This window comes from Parasteatoda tepidariorum, chromosome 1 (genome assembly GCF_043381705.1).
Source record: "Parasteatoda tepidariorum isolate YZ-2023 chromosome 1, CAS_Ptep_4.0, whole genome shotgun sequence".
Taxonomy (NCBI): domain Eukaryota; kingdom Metazoa; phylum Arthropoda; class Arachnida; order Araneae; family Theridiidae; genus Parasteatoda; species Parasteatoda tepidariorum.
In genome coordinates, this window is record NC_092204.1 from 98,105,157 (window position 1) to 98,122,361 (window position 17,205).

The 17,205-nt window shown below is 27.9% G+C and overlaps 1 protein-coding gene across 3 annotated transcripts in view; it reads left to right on the plus strand.

Annotated features, from left to right (window-relative positions):
- LOC107454790 (uncharacterized) overlaps positions 1–15,942 on the plus strand; it is a 125,914-nt gene extending 109,972 nt beyond the window's left edge. For all 3 annotated transcript variants that reach the window (XM_016072086.4, XM_016072092.3, XM_071184334.1), the window contains 6 exons: positions 3,775–3,867; positions 6,642–6,679; positions 8,216–8,324; positions 10,259–10,904; positions 13,229–13,443; positions 15,715–15,942. In XM_016072086.4, the coding sequence (XP_015927572.2) occupies positions 3,775–3,867; positions 6,642–6,679; positions 8,216–8,324; positions 10,259–10,904; positions 13,229–13,443; positions 15,715–15,773 (1,160 nt within the window). In that variant the 3' untranslated portion in view covers positions 15,774–15,942. The remainder of the gene's footprint in view (positions 1–3,774; positions 3,868–6,641; positions 6,680–8,215; positions 8,325–10,258; positions 10,905–13,228; positions 13,444–15,714) is intronic.
- Positions 15,943–17,205: the final 1,263 nt, after the last annotated feature.

The window sequence follows — 17,205 nt, forward strand, 5'->3', positions numbered from 1 at the left end:
AAATTTTTAGTTTTAATTTTTATTATTAAAAAAAATTAATGCATATATCGACACTTTTTTAGCTATATATTGTTCGATGACAATAATTTATAAAGTTGGATTAAATTTAGAATCCTGATTTTAAAATATGCTATTAATGACAATTTATTGATACTTAATCATTAGGAAACAACAATCTTCGCTAATTACTCAAACAAAATAATAATTTAGGTTCATAATAATGTTAGAAATTTTACAATTGCTTATAGATATTTAAATTTGATTTTTTTAATAATATTCTTTTTATAAAAAAGGAATATTATTAAAAAAGTCATAAATATTTAGAATAACTACATTAAAAACTATGTTATGAAATTAGGAGAATTTAAACTAATAATTACTTATGATTTTCATTTAAGTTCTTATTTTCTTTGAATTTTTTAATTTTTTGGTCTGCCTTTCTTTTTGAAGTAACATGGTGGTTTCAATTTAGATGGCGAATAAACAAACCAGGAATCGACACTTTGCATTTATACAATCCTTCTTGCCGAGAAGAAATTGTTCGTAAAGAAGAAAATTTACTCTCGGTATTGCAGTAGATTTTAAAATCATTCTAATCGGCAATTCAAGCAAACAATTTCTCATATCTTCATAATCTTCTTTTCAGTAATGCTTACTGCAATTATTATTTGTGCATATTTTATGTTAACTGAGTCATTTGGTTTGCAATGTTGAAGCCATTCTTTGCATAGTTGTTCATTTACTTTAGGGAACACATGGAAGATTATATTTTGTCCTTTTGCGTTTCTATCGGAATTTTTGCAAGTTGCAATAGCACAAGCTGGCATTTCGTTAATAATTTTAATTTTTTGTAATTCACTTAAAAAAACTGGGGTAAATCATTATAGAAAGCAACGAATGTTTTGGAATATGCCGCAAAAAGGAATGCTCCATTATTAGTTAGACCGAACACCCTGTTCTTGAGGTAAAAGTTCAAGCTTTGCACTGCCGTGACGTCACAGGCGAAAATCGGAGGTTTTGCGGCAAGAGATTCTTCAAAGTAGTGAACTAGCCCTTCTATTCTCTCTTTAGCCCTGGTGTTCCTAGTGCACTTTAGTACTGTAACAGGTCAAAAAAAAAAAAAAAACATGACTTATCAGACCCTTGTAGAAAAGTACTGCAGTTTCTTGATAGCAACTAGTTGATCACCCATCAAAACTAGATCATCACTTTTGGATCCAGTCATGCATATCGCACTGTTAGCAGATTGGATTTTCGCATAAGACTAGCAAAATTTGCCGATTCAAAGGTTATCTAATTATTTTTGAAATTTGTTAGATGAGAAGCAAAAATCAGTTATGGATGCTGAACTATTTATCTCCTATATTCTAAATGAACATAATATTCAAATACCACCTCTGACCATGCTGAAATATTATTTCTCCCGGTTCCAAAATAGCCTGAAAATATGGCTATGTGAAATATTTTAAAGTTCATCTTTGTTATATAGAAAAACTTCTATATATATTCATTATAATGTTATTTTAGTTATCCATTTTTTTTTTATTATTGCTATTAGAAACTAACTTAAATTTAATGTAATTTGTATTTTTCATCTCTACAGCTTTTTGAATTTCTGTTATTACAACTCCTAATGTTTATTTTTAAATATTTGAGTTTTTGCTTATGTTTCATAGATATAGAAATGTGTTCAAATGTTATTTAAAGCTTATTACATTAATTAAACACTAAAAAGGTACTTCAAGAAAAACGAATTTCCTATTTTAGCTTTCATTTAGCAAAGTTAAAATTCATTGAAAGGAATTTCTAAGTTTCAAATATGTTCTTTTTTTATTACCCAGAAAAAAATTATAAAAAAGGGTTATTAAAGGATTTTTTAAAGTTTAAGTACTTCAACGAAGAACATTTATGTTACAAGATCTTCCAATTTTTAGTGAAACCTTCCTATTTTGAAACTTTAATCTTCCTAATACCTACTTTCGGAGGTTGGCAGGTACTTTTTACACATTTTGTTTACTTACGTTTGGAAAATATTATACTAAAATTATATAATTTTAAATTAAAAATAATAATTGTCTGTGAAGTTTTATGAAACCAAAACACTGCTGTGTTATTTTCCATTACATAATACGCTGGCTCTTAGAAATTTTGACTTTTTGTAGTACTCTGTTTCCTTGCATAGCAGCATAGAGATGCCATTGTTCAATTCAGTTACCAAACATACCTTTTCATCTGGGTGTTACAACAGCTATGATCATGCCTTCAGTCGTTCAACAGAGATAATTGTACACAAAAATTTTCATTTTGCCCTTTGCAAAAAAGTCAAATAACTTAAGATCAGGGGATCTGAGTGCTTCAACAGGGTTGCCACTCCACAGGGAAAACCTGGAAAATACAGGGATTTTTTTCTTCTTATTTTCGTCTTTTAAAAAGTGATGATCACTCTATGCACATTCTATGAGATGTTTAAAGATGATATTTCTGCTATACTAAACTATTTCATTTACTATAGCATTATTTGTTTCAAGTAGGTTAAACTGTTTCTTATTTCTTAAAGTTTTCCTGCAATTAAAACTAGTATAGTTAGCCTAATATAGCTCAGACAAGAACTCAGTGATTGTATTTTTCCTTTTAATATATAGTGTATAATGTGTACAGGGAAAACACAAGGAGTTTTTTTCTCCGTATTTGAGTGGCAACCCTGTTAAATCAGGGGTAACCCTTATCATACCCATCAATCAGGAAAAGTCAGTTGAAGATTATCGGGCTCCGTGTGGCCAGAATGTGAACGTGGTCCTTCTTATTGAAATATCACTAGAAAGATTTGAAAGCAAAGTTGTTCGTCTTGTTACTTGAAATATTTTTTAAACTTGTTGTATTTTCTGTTTAAATCTTTTTTTGTTTAATTATTAATTTTTTAAGTAAATATAATTTATGAACATACTTACACTTATAACTAACTTTTCATCATTAACAAACTATATCAATTTTCCTATTTATTTTCAAAGGGGGCAAAATTTGTAATTGTTGAAGTGTTTAATGAACCACAAAAATGACAAGTTATAAGCGAACAGTTCTTTTAAACAAGCTTACTGTTCCATATTTTTTTATTTAATTATGTATTTCACTTTACATAGGTGGCATAATAATTTAGAGAAATTATTTTACTTTTAAGGATATTTAATATTTAACACTGGAGATAAATGCCTTTCATCTACAGAAATCGTACAAAAATACCTTTCTCGTTGATTCAACCTAATTTTTCCCCACTTTTTTACCTTTATTTTTCATTTTTATACAAGTATTATGTTTAAATAAAGGGCTTAAACTAAGGTCTCTAACCATTAAAATTTATAACTATGCATTTATTATCTTTTTGTTCCTAATGGAATTTCCAAGTAGCATTGAAATGTATATAAATCAAACAGTAACGTATATAAATTGAATGAAATGTTTATAAATTAAAGATTTTATGTTGAATATTTTTAAAACTTAATTTTAAAATGAGTTCCAGCATACATACAAAGCTAGACTAAAATGCATAAGTATCCAAAAAACAATTGCATAAGGTTTAGTTATAGGCAATGTTTAGGAGTTAGCAAGCACCGCTAACTGGGATTGGGGCCCCCAGTTATGATTTTAATATCTTTAAAATTGTTATAATGTGTGAAAATGCCTCATTATTTTCAGTCATTTATTGTACAATTTTAATATTGATATTTGAAATGGGATCTGTTGAGTTAGAAGTTAACTTATTAATCAACTTACTTGCAGATAAACCTGTGGATTTAAACATAAATAATCATTCTAGTTTGCAAAAGGAGAATGTTTGCATGTTTGACAAATTGGCAGTCCGGTCAGAAAAAAGTAGGTTTCCTATTATCAGCAGTAATTTTCAATGCATAAACTGTATGCACTTTCAACCTGCAATCTTTCAACTTCTCTGTTAACTTATTTTAAATTTTTATATGTTATTTTCTAGTCTTTTTTTTCTGTTTTGACTTAATTGCTTCCCATTACTGTTAAAACTCTTTATAAAATATCTTTATGGTAAAAAGAACTATTTTTGATTTATAATTTTGTTCTTCTTGACTTTTAAAACATATATTTGTACTTAATGTTTCTTATTTCCTTTTCTTAATGCAGGAGATGAAATTATAGTTTTGAAAGTACTAGCCAGACTAAACTTTTTGCCCCCATATATTTTCATGAAAAATGTGAACAAGTTTTAAAATTTTAACAGATGTAATTTACTTTTGCTTATTATTTTTAATGATTGTCTACAGCAAACTCTGGGGAAAGTATGTTAGTTTAAAGCCCAATAAAGTGACCGCCACTAGTAAAAATCGCTGGATTATAGAATCAACTGTTTTTTGAAATTATATCTGCATGAACAGAATTGTTGCAATAATAAAAGCATCCTTTTATAAAATTATGATAACTGTTTTGTAAACTCAACTGTGTTTAAAATAATTTAAAACACTGTCTTTTTTTCCTTTCTATTTTCTCAAGTATTAAAAGCGTGTAAATAACAAATTTCATTATGCCCCCAACAGACAAGTGTGGATAACACTATTTAGGAAAAATTGTGGGTAAGAGTTAGAACATTTTGAAACTAGGAGTATAAAAGAATCCGAATAAAAAATTATTTTTGGAATTAAGAAAGGTTATAGAATAGTCATTCAATGTAAATTTTTCATCACTCATTCAATAATATAAATATCTTCAATTGATGTCAGAAAAGTACTTCATATCTTAAGATCAAAAGGAAATATTGAAAATTGCAAGAACTTATATAAACTTTCAAAATGTCTTAAGTCTTTAATTTTAGAACTCTTTTGTAAATTTATATATATATGTAAATCATTATAGAAAGCAANATATATATATCATGTTTAAATAAAATATAAATGTATTTATTAATTTAGCTTTTAGCGTATTTGTGAACTTTGAAACATTTTCCCTAAGTACATACATTTCGGCTTATAAAATCAGCCGCTTAATAAAATCAAATGCTTTCAGAACGAGTGTGATTTTAATGGGTGGTGAGCATTGTGTTTAACAAGACTAAACTTACTTGTCAGCTCTAAATATTTAGTCCCTAATGGCAAGCTGGAGACTGGAAATGTTGCAGTCTGTTTTAACACTTTTAGATTTTACATACAACAGGTGTGCTATTTATTTAGGATGTTGAAATCACTACCCAATTATGAAGCTAATTTATTGCATTTGAGACTAATTTGAATTTCATTAAATGAACCTAGCAAATTATACACAATTAAGCTTTATTTGTTTGAAAACTAGAGTACTTATTAATTTAAAAGTGAAGTATGTCATAATTTTAAGAATATGTACCTAAATAACAACAACAACAAAAAAAAAAACTTTTGGTGTAGAAAATATAGAATAGATGATTAATAAAAAAAATTTGATTTAAGCAAATGAAAATGAAAGGGGCATAACTCTCCTGGGGATACAATTATATATTTTTTATTATGAAACTATTTTACAAATGAAATTTATTGGTCATCTGTTTTATTTTTCAAGTTCAGTGGAAATTTTTGAATCCTACTTAATTTTCCAAAACCGTTTTGTAGAATTTTTTTTCTAAATTGTATCTTTCTTTTTAAAAAAATAAATGACATGAGTAAAAATTGATTTGCTGTGGCTATAAGTAGAATAATTGAAATTTTTTTACACTCTTTCTTCTTAAAATGGTAAAAATGTATGAATGTATTTTTTGCCATCCATATTTGCCGATTTCACCTGCTTTTGGTCTTGATAGTTGATTCATTCTTTATAATGACTTGTTAAGCTTGATTTACAATTAGTTTAACCACTACTATATCTAAGCAACTTAAACCAACATATAAAACTGTATAATTGTGCTATGAAATTTTTGAGCTCGGATAAAATAACTTAAATTAAACTTATTTGTTATTTTGTTATCATTTTAAAGGGAGCTGGAACTTTCCTGGTTGGCATGTATGGATATCTTTTAAATGTGAAATCCAGTTAATATTAGTACACAATAAGATTATCATTCCTCACTTTTAACATCATTAGATGCCGATAATATCTTGTGTAAAATAATGCTTATATTTTTTTCAGAATGTATCCTGTACTTTTTTTTATATTTCACAAAGTAATGTCTATAGTGTAGTTACTTTTCTAGTTTGGGAATAGTCAAGGCAAAAATTACATTTATTTTAAAGTTAACAAAATATTGTTGCTAAAATTTAGAATGCCTGTAGAAAAGAATCATAAATTTTTGTTTTTAAAGTAAGAAATATTACATTACTTCTAGTTTAAACATTGAATCATGAGCTATTAAAACTATTTTTCGTTGTTTTATTTCCTTAGTAATTTGAATTAATAATAATTTCTTATTTTCATTCAGCTGGCTGTAAAATAATGAAAGCTTGTAAAAAATAAATTAGATTTGATTTTTTAACCAATTCAATGTTCACTCTTCCAAAGAAAATAAAGTTTTTGAACACCAGGTATTTTCTTGGCCAGACTATGACCAAATATATTCCGTTTGTAAAGCTTTTGATCTAGTTTACAGAAAATTGAGTTACTTCAGTAATTTAACTTTTTATAAATTTGATATAATAAATAACTTTTTTTTATTTTTTCAGATGGGCCTTCGCATGAAAGTAAAACTTGTGTAAATGATGTAAGTTTATTTTTATTCAAACAAATTTTTTTTTACTGTGAATATTTTGATGAAGTAAATGAAAACAAACATTATACATGACATTTTATGTGAAAGTTAATCAGTTGAGTTATCCAAACTTTTTAGTCTCTGCTTAACGTAAAAAATTATTTAGCTAAATAAAGTAGCTTTTTCCTACAAATTTTTTTAAGTTGTAAATAACTGTGGATAAAATGAATCATGTGAATTAAAATCGTAAAATCTGTGTACAAAATATTGGTTTGTTTCTTACTTGTTGTAAACATAAAAAATTTTAAAAATGCAGGAATTAGTTATACCATATTCTTTTGATTTGGCTCTTTGAAAAAAATCATAGCTTTTCGTAGTAAACCTTATATATCGTGTATAAGTCTGCATTTTAAACATCAAAAATTTTATGAGAATCTGAGAGTTGACTTATGCACCATTAATAAAATCGGACATCCGTTGATCATGAAATATTGATGCATCATAGACAATAAAGTAGATATGAGTAACTCTTTATCAATTTACCACTTTCAGAAATTATTTTTAATATGTCATATACAATTAATTTGGCATTTTCTCTCACATTTTCTTTACATGTAAAGGTTTTTTTAAAAAAAAATACTTTAAATTATATTAAAAGCTCTTGATTCCTTTAATCAAGAGTTTCGCACGATAAAAAATTTTAAAATATATCATAAAGTTTCAAATTTAAAGATTCCAAAACATCATCTGTGTCGAATTCAATAAGATTAGTAGTGTCGACAGAAGGATCAAGCTGTGCAATGGATTTTACATAATCCTCATCTGACTGTTACAAAAAATTGTCTTCACCTGTATCAGAAGAATTTGAAATTTCCCACTTTTTAAAAAGTTTTTATAACAATAACATTTGAAATTACATTTTGCCACCCTTCAAGTGTCATTTAACACATGATGTTTGTAAGAGCAGGGTGGAAATTTACAGTTTTTATTACGAAATATTTTTAACTTCAGACAATGTTGTAGACTTAATCATTTATATATTTTTTTTATCTTAGGAATTTCTATATTGGTTTTTCTAATTGCTTGGCTTAAATACTCAACTTATAAAAATTTGCTATCTTATTTATTACAGATATTTGCAAAAATTGAGGGTCAACTTAAATATTAGATTAATATAAGCATGAGAATTTTTTAAAATAAGGGTCTTATTCATTTCTTTTTATTCTATTCTAATTTTAAGGAATTAATGGTTTTAGAATTTTGCCAATACTGGCGTGTTTACATGTGTTATGAGTCTTCATTCCTTGAATTTAATGCACATAACATGCTATCTACTTATGCCTTGATTAATTTGCATATCTAACTCATAAACTAAAGAAGTTTGGTTCATTGTACTTGATTGAAATTCTGATCATTGGATAAAATGTTTTTCAGTGTGCTCATTTTTTTTACTTTTTATGTACGTTATTTTGTTTATCCATTTGCATAACTTTATAACAAATCTTAATTTCTTCCATTATTTGTGTTAAAATGTATTCCATGTTTTAGAAAACAACTGAAATCCAAATAGATTTAACAAAGCTTCCTGAGTGCCGGGTTGTCCTGAAGCGTCTATCAGAAGAAGTCTTAAAATATTATGATTGTTGGGGCTACTTGCGTAAGTACTTTTTTTTTCTTCATCTTTTTAATTTAAATTATTTTTAAATTATTTTCATTAACCATGTTACATAATCAAATTTTTCTAAGCTTCATACTGCATTTTAAAATTAATTAATATAATTATATCCATTATTACAGAAAAATATATATGTGGCCGCAAAAGAGCCTCACTATATGTATTATTATTATTATTTTTTTTTTTTTTCGGCACTGATTTAATTTTGTTTATTCTAAACAAGCTTCTAACACAATCATTGAAACCTGCAATTGTCGAAGAGGCAAATAAAAAAATTTAAAAAATCATGTAACTAGACTTGGAAAGTTCCTATCTTAAAATTAATGGTTAGAATAAGTGACCAATAAAGGTGAAAGAAAATAGTTTTTAGGTCTATTACAATGCCACTACGCAGGAAAATACAGAAAATTTAAAGTATCAGCGAAAATGCAGGGAATTTTGAGTTTTTCTTTTCAAACTGGGAAAATACAGGGAATTTTGTCTTTTAAAAAATGGTTACCATTCAAAGTGTAATCTATGGGATATTTAATGATGATATTTCAGCTATATTAAACTATTTCATTTACTATAGCATTATTTGCTTTAAGTATGTTCAGTTCCTTTTTTCCTTAAGTTTTTTCAGCAATTATAACTGGTATAATTAGCCTAATATAGCTCATTCAAGAGCACGGTGGTTGTGTTTTTTCTCTTACTATATTGTGTATAATATTTGCACGGGAAACACATTGAATTTTTTTTCTCCATATTTGAGTGGTAACCCTGAATTATTTCTTGTACAAATTCAGATGCACTTAGCTGTAATAAAATATTAATATAAATTGTACAAAATGCCTATTGTTCTTTCAAATTTTTTTTTCTCTGATGGCTGGAAATAAATTAGTTTAAAAATTAAGCTTTCTTTAAAAAATAATTTTTTTATTCTGAATTCCAAGTATGTTACAAGCTTATAATGGCTGTATCACTGATGTGACTCTGTAAGTAAGTTAAATTCCAAATCAAGTTTTAAATTCCTTCGAATATAAGCGCAAAATATTGCTTATATTTATTATTTTTATACTTATGTATAAAAATCTTACCCTAAAGAAATTTTATTTCTTAAAAATGTAATATTTAGCATATTTTGTGCTAAAAAATATGACTTGTTGCTTGTAGGATTAAATACGGTATATTTTTGATGCAATATTACTGTATAAATTCTGAAATTTTGTTCAAATTTTTCTAGAAAATGTGGAAATGTTATTTCTAGAGTGGGAAATCTGGATGCAATCACGATACTAGAACTCTCAGTGATTGTCTTGAATTTAACTTAACTTGAGTCACTTCTTAAACTTGTTCTGAAAAAGAAATGGAAGATTTTTTACCAGATTGATTTTTCAATGAATACTGTGTAATCCTGTTCTAACTCGTGCAGATGTGCGCAATGCAAATTAGTTTAAAAATTTGGAAAAGGCAATTGCTGATGACCATCACTAGTTAACCTTGTGGATTTCCATTGTGAAATATTATTGAAAAAATGAATGTTCAGCTCTGAAATATAAAAATAATAAATTATCTCATCAACTTCAGAAACACATTGAAATACAAAAAAAGAAAAGAGAAATAAAAAAGTTGAGTTAATGAGAATTTTAAAATATTGTTATTGGAGTAGTTTGCCTTACTTGAAAATATATTAATTATTTATCTAATTAATAATTCAGAAAAGGGATTAACCTGAAAGCTTTTTTAATCTCTCAAACCATACTAAAGTTATCATTTAAAATTTCTTTTTAAAAGAATCAAATCTTGATTTAGAGAAAAGCTAACAATCATTTATCAAAATGTGTTAGTGATGAATTGGTAATGTCACAACAGATTATTCTTGGTTCAATATTTATTCACTTGCTCCTCCCATTATACTTTTTCCTCTTTTTTTCCAGGTAATCGTTCATCTCTTGCTGCAAAAGAATTTGGTAGAACATCAAGCTATGAAAAATTTCGTCATGATCCCTCTAGAAAAGTATTTTACAAATTCTGTGAGTCTAAAGTAAGTTGCAAAAATCCAAAGACCTATGGTAAATGGCAAAACATTTTTGATGAATCTCAGCCAATGTCAGAACAGTCGCATTCAAGGCTTCAAAGTTTTTCTAAGTCAGAAAGCTCCAGAAAACGAAGACGACAATCCTCAAATGAAGATAGTGATGTGGATGGAGATCTTAGAGACGATGCATCATCACATTCAAATGACTCCCTATTTAGTATGTCTTCAAATTCCAGTGTTTGTGAAGTTAGTGAAATTCCTTACACTACAAGATCTCAAAAGTTAGCTCAACCAGATGTTGTAGTCAAAACAGAAAAAATAGAACCAGAAGAAACAAGAATAGAAAGTTTAGCTCAGAAAACTGTAAAGCAAAGGACTGTTTCACAGAGAAGTATGCCACCAAGAAATCTAAAACAAAGAACTGTAATACCAAGAACTATAACACCAAATCTAGTGCAAAAGACAGAAATTGTACCTAAAGAAGATACAGAAAAAGAATTAATCTGTGTTGAGTGTGGGAAAAATATATGTATGGATCATTTTATGTAAGTATAAATTGTTAGAATGTTTTTAATTTTTGATGAATAATTTTGTTTACTTAGACTTGTTAAAAATTCTAGATTTTAGAACTTTTTACAAATTAAAAACAACAGTTTTTTGAAAGCCAATTTAAAATATTAGGGAATATTTAAACAGGATATAGCTTGATTAGTAGAATGACGCACTTTTGCTCTTCAACAAGATTTGTTAAAACTGTTGCTCAAATTGACATTATTTAAGCAAATCTCACATTTTGATAATCATTAAAGCTTTAATGTTTGTGTGTGCTTTGTATATCATCTGAATGATTTATAACTAATAAATGAATAATGTAATGTTAAATGGTGATATCTCAATAACATGATTGGTTTAAATTTACTTAACTAATGTTGGAAACAAGGTTCAGGTAATGGATTTGTGCAGGCATGTGATTCTCCCGCTAATTCACAGAATTTTGGAATCTCAAGACAGTCGATTCGTGGCCTTCTCCTCACATGAACAATTTATATTCCGACAAAATTTTCTCAGAGTTCCACTAATCTAAGATTTACATTTCGTTGGTTAGCCATTCTTGTTAACGAGACATTTATTCTGCCTTTACCAGCGCCCTCTTTTTTTTCCTAGGTTCTTATTGACGAGCCAGGACTTTTTTTTACTCAGATTTGTTACAGAAAAATGAAATTTCAGATACACTTCGAGAACACTATATTTAAAAAGAAAAAAAAAATGTGTTGCAACTTTGGCTAGAATTAATGTACTACTGAGGCAAACACAAAGTATACAATTGATAATCTAAAATGTATTACCGAAATGACAAACATTTAAAAGATCCTTCGCTAGAAAAGGTACTAAGAAAACTACACATTGGGGGAAAAAATTCAGATAATTTCTTCTTTCATTAATGACATGTCTGTTTGTGGAACCTAGAAAAATTATAGCCGAATATTTTAGTTAAAAAATCATTTAGACATATATTGGGATGCAACATGATTGAAAAAAAATTGAGAACTCTATTATGGCAGTCAAATGACACGAATCCTAGTTTTCAAAAATCCAAACCAAGAGTGGCCCTAATTATTTATAGTTAGATCTGAATCTGCTGTAATAGTAATACCTTTAGTGTGCAGGTGTTTTATAAAGTTTAATTTCTTTTCAGCTTAATTTTTAACTATTTATAAAATCAGTCCCTTTTTTAAAACATAGGTCTTCAAAACTAAAGTTCTTTTAATAGATAGTAGCCACCTTTTTGGCGAGTATTTCATGAAATGTGATATGCACAGTAAAACTCTATTATCCAAAATCGTCAAATAATCAAACAGCCTTTTCCCTTAATTTTTTAATTGTTAAAACATTAAACAACAAGTAAAAGTGCTCATAACTACCAGAATAAAATAAGGAAAGCACTTATTTTATTTTTCTGTCACAAATAACATGTCATGAAGAAAAAAATCACCAATTGCTGCATTTTTGTTTATTGTTATTTTTTAGTCTCTGAATTTTTAACACCAAATCTAATAATCGTGAAATGCATGTCAAACACAGGGTGCGTAGCGTTTGTAAAAAGTGCTTAAAGGTGCTTTTTGGGGGATTTCGTTTTTAAAAGCTTTTAAAGGTGCTTTTTTCAGCTGGTGTTTTTAAAAAGTGCTTTTTTTCCACAAAAATGTTTTTTTTCTTCAGTGATATCTGGTGGATCCCATGCATTTCACGAAAAATGGGGTGTTTGCTACGTAATCATTCGCGCGGACTTCATGTCGTACCCACGTTATGACTTGCGCATGCGCGCACACTTAAAAACCGAAACCCGAGTGCTCCAATTCGGATCGAGAATATCAGATCCTTATGATATGTTTTTCTTTTTAATTTAATTTTATTCTTGTTTATTTTATTTTACTTCTAACACTTTTTTGACGTAGGGGGTAAGGGTACTTTTGTTCTGAGTTCAGGGTGAAGTTGAATTCACTCGGTGATGTGGGAAAGTACTGATTGTTTTGATTTACGTCCGTTTCTTTTTGGGTTTTTTTTAACGCTAAAACTCTTTATAAAAAGTTTTTGTTTTTCAATAATATCATTGATTGAATATGAATTTTTTGAGTGCTTGAAAAGTTTTGTAAAGTGCTTGAAAAGTTTTTAAAAAGTGCTTATTTTTGATTCAAAGATTTGGCTACGCACCCTGCAAACACTTTTAAAACGCATTGGATGTTGCAGTATTCAACTGATGTTTTGTATGATCAGGATTCTACAATATTGTGTATTTATAAAGCTGCATAAATGATCATACAATGATTGTCTTTCGATATGTGTTGTAAAGCTGACATATATTTTTTTTCAGGAAGCAATTTCTTTGTATGGACTGTAAAAGATCTGTGTATACTACATCTTGTTGCAATTCATTCATGGAACATAGGGGATATTTATTATTTGGTAAGCGGATGCCTCGTAGGAACCAGACTGATAAGGAGCAATATGGGCTGCACAAAGTCATCACATTGCAAGACTCTTATTACTGTGCATGTGGCTTTCACTCTAATATAGGTAACAAATTAGGTAAGTCATATATTCTAAATATTATCTTTGGCATCACTTTACATACTTGCTTTCCAAGTCTCCTGTTCACCCATATATTCTAAAATTTCTCCCGACTTGTCGAAGAAATTTTTTTTTTTTTAAATTATCGATAAAATATCCGCTGCTGGCTAAAATACTTCTCTTATTCCTCAACAGATAGTGTTATTGCCAGTACTGCAGTATGTTGAGTGTTAATAGTTTAAGTAATTGTAAATAATAGTTCTTTAGACTAAGATTAATATACATATTTTTTACTTCGCTAAATGTAAGTGCTTATATTATTTCCGATTTTGAATTTCTCTTTTTGACTTACATGATGTATCAAAACTTTACTCGTAGCCTAAAACATTTCGCCAGTAAAATTTCCGTTATTTTTTTCCTCCAATGTTGGCAGGTATGACTTTAAATAATATTTATTCTTTGTCGCAAAAGTAATATGATTTATTTACTGTGGTTACCCCCAAACTACCAGAGGTTAAAGGATTGTAGTGTACTCTACAGGAACGAATCAAATAACACATAAAAACTATTTATTCGCAAAAAATGTGCATCTTTATTAATATGTCAGAAATAAGAGAATATAGGTACCGCATCTGTTAGCATCTAGTTACAGTATAGCTTTGATCTCGTCGACTGCAAAAGCAGAGTTCATTGAGGCATGTACCAGTTCGCTCACAGTCTGCCCTTCCAAGATGTATTTCCAATTTTTTAAATCTTTGCCTGCTAACATCCACTAACTGATAATAAATAAGTCTTACTGCGGGTCTCCGTAATCCTATTTGGTCATTCTCTAGGCTCCCAGGCTGAGATACTTTTGACCTGTGTCAGTTCTTGGGTCACATTTTCTTTATTCCAAGAGGGGAAAATGGCAGACAACGGTTTCCAGTTCTTTTCTACTCCTTTGGTCTTCAACCACTTCCATGTTGAGTCATGTGGGATGGACTCAACATGGAAGTGGTGTAGTTTCTATTCGCTACAAGGAAGAGTTAAAACACCAAACACCTGTCTTATGACTTCAAACTAACCTACATTAAGTTAATGTCAAATACTAACTCATAAAATTAAACTTTGTACTTAAAAATAAAAATGAGTGTTAATTTTTCTTTTGATACAACAGCTCTATTGCCTATTATCGAAAGGCATATAAACGGAAACCTTCGAAGTAATCAAATTGTGACAACTAACGTTAGTCTATCTTTTTTTTTCCCTTCTACTTTTTCAACCTATCAATGCTTTGTAGTATGTCGATCGACAAAATGTTACAAGACTCTAAAAAAAAATTTTTGGTGCAGAAAATTTCATAAGTTGCTCTGTTATGTAAATTGCCATTTGAGACTGATGTGATTATTACCAAGACAAATTTCTTTTTTTGAGATTGAAATTTTTATTTATTTTATGTTTGAGCCAGTTAATATATATTGTTGTATGTTGAAACGTTATCACATTAATGTTAGTTTAAATTTAAAGAAAAAACATAATTTTTCTTTAAAAAAATTTTTTTTGCACACTTTTATGAATTACACACTAAAAAAGTTTATGAAAATATGGTTATTGGTTATGAAATAGTATCTCTAAAAATAGGTGTCATAGAGAAAAATTCTTTGTTTGATTATTTTTTTCCAAGTGTTATTTTATAAATTTAAGCAACTTTACTTATTTTTAAAATTCTACCTGTTAGACTTTGTAAGTTTTTCTTAGTTGTTGTATTAGAAATAGTAATTAAAATCACATTTTAAACTTGCCCTAAATTATTTAAACCATAACATTTTTAAATTAGCAAAAAATCTAAACAGTTATTAAAAGTTCATTCTCTTTAACTTAAAGGTGTAAATTTTTGTTGAATTTTTTTTTTTTTAATTTGTTATGTTTCTCTTATGTTTAATTGCATTAATTTTAAACTAAAAATAATTAAACAAAAAGAAACTAAATACTTTTTATGTATGAAGGTTATATATTATCTAAGGGATTTTTCTTTTTATTACTCTGGCTTGCAATTGTTGGGGAATCGATTACAATGCTTAGTTCATATGAGATGGTTAAAAAAAAAATCAGAGATAAAAATCATAACAGAAGTCTTTCGATAAAAATGTTCAAATCATCAGTTTCTACTAAGTTTATAACAATTGTTTTAATTCAAAAAAAGAAAATATAAAATGCAGAGATATACATTTGTTTTGACTTATAAAATTATTTTTTATTATCATAGTACATTTTTAAATGAAATATTTTATTTCTCTTTTTTTTTTCTAGCAACACACATGGTGCACTGTGGGAAATCAACTTGTTTTTATCATGCTGAAATATCTTAGCATTTATTTAATACAGTATTAGGGTACAATTTTGTAATATATGTAAAAAGTCTTTTGTAAAAAAAAAAAAAAATGTATATTATGCTGGGAACAGCTTCACACATTTCAATATTTAATATTACATCATTATTTGTTAAAGGCAAATAAAATATTTATTATTTATTCTTAATTTGCATATTTATTTCTTGTTGATCTTCAATACTACGTGGTTTTAGTTACAGATCATGCATTCTCTGTTGTCTCTTCGTCATTGTTAACTCTTAGGTCTTTGGGAATAAATAGATGCTCAAATGTTAAAATATTGAATTAATTGTGTTAGAAATGGAGCTAACTATCTTGTTATCATTATTTCTGAATTTAAATTTTTCTTTATCTTGTTGCTTTGATATTGTTTATTTGATAGAAATATGTGGATGAAAACAAAATCAATTCAGGATCAGTACAAGCTCTTTGGAAAGTCATAACTATTCAAACTGTTTTTAACGCCATTAAAAAGTACTTTTATTTTTGTCTCTCCATGTTTGCATGTTTGGCATCCTTCAAACTTAGTTTCTTAGATTTGATGTAAATTAAAATATATGCAGTGCAAAAAAAGAAGAAAAAAAAACACCCTAAATAACTTTTGATCTAATTATTAAATTTTCTTGTACTTGAACTAAATTTTTATAGTTCAAGGGAAGTGATCTCATATTTGTTAATTAATGTGTGCAGACAATATTTTAAGATTGAGTGCTAGTACATGAAAACCCTATCATTGGATTAAAAGTTATTCAGGGTGTTTCGTTCATTTCGTTGCACACTGCCCATGTTTCTGTATCCTTATAGTTTTGTTTTCTTGCAATTTGAAAACCCATTAATTTTAATTTTTTTCTTATGCGATAGCGCACAATTAGTTATACAAGCAAAACAATTTCAATTTGGGGAGATCTCATTTCCATTAGATTTTTGGAACATGCATAAAACTCATTGAATGGATTCTTTCTGTTATGTATCATCTATATTTCATTCCACCATATGTTTAAAACGCATGCCAGCATTAACTAGGAATTGAAGAAAAATAATAATAATATTTTATTTTAAATAAAGTGAAATTTTTAAAAATTAAAGATAACATGAGAAAAAAGAGGTTAAGGAGGCCTCTTTTTGAGAGGTTGAAAAGATGTTAAAGTTCTTAACTGTATATTTATCTCTTTAATGCAGCATAACCTGATATGAATTATATGATCTCTGTTTCTTTCATCCCTGCTATTCGCCCGAGCAACGGATGTGTATTAATGTGATTCTGAAACGTGTATAAGTTTTAATTAAAATTCTTACTATTTGTGATTTATAAAAGTTTTTAATCAAATTATGTTCCTATCATCTCTAGTATTATGTCATAAAATTCTGTGTAAAAACATACGCTTCTCCCCCTTAACCCCCACGCTAGTGG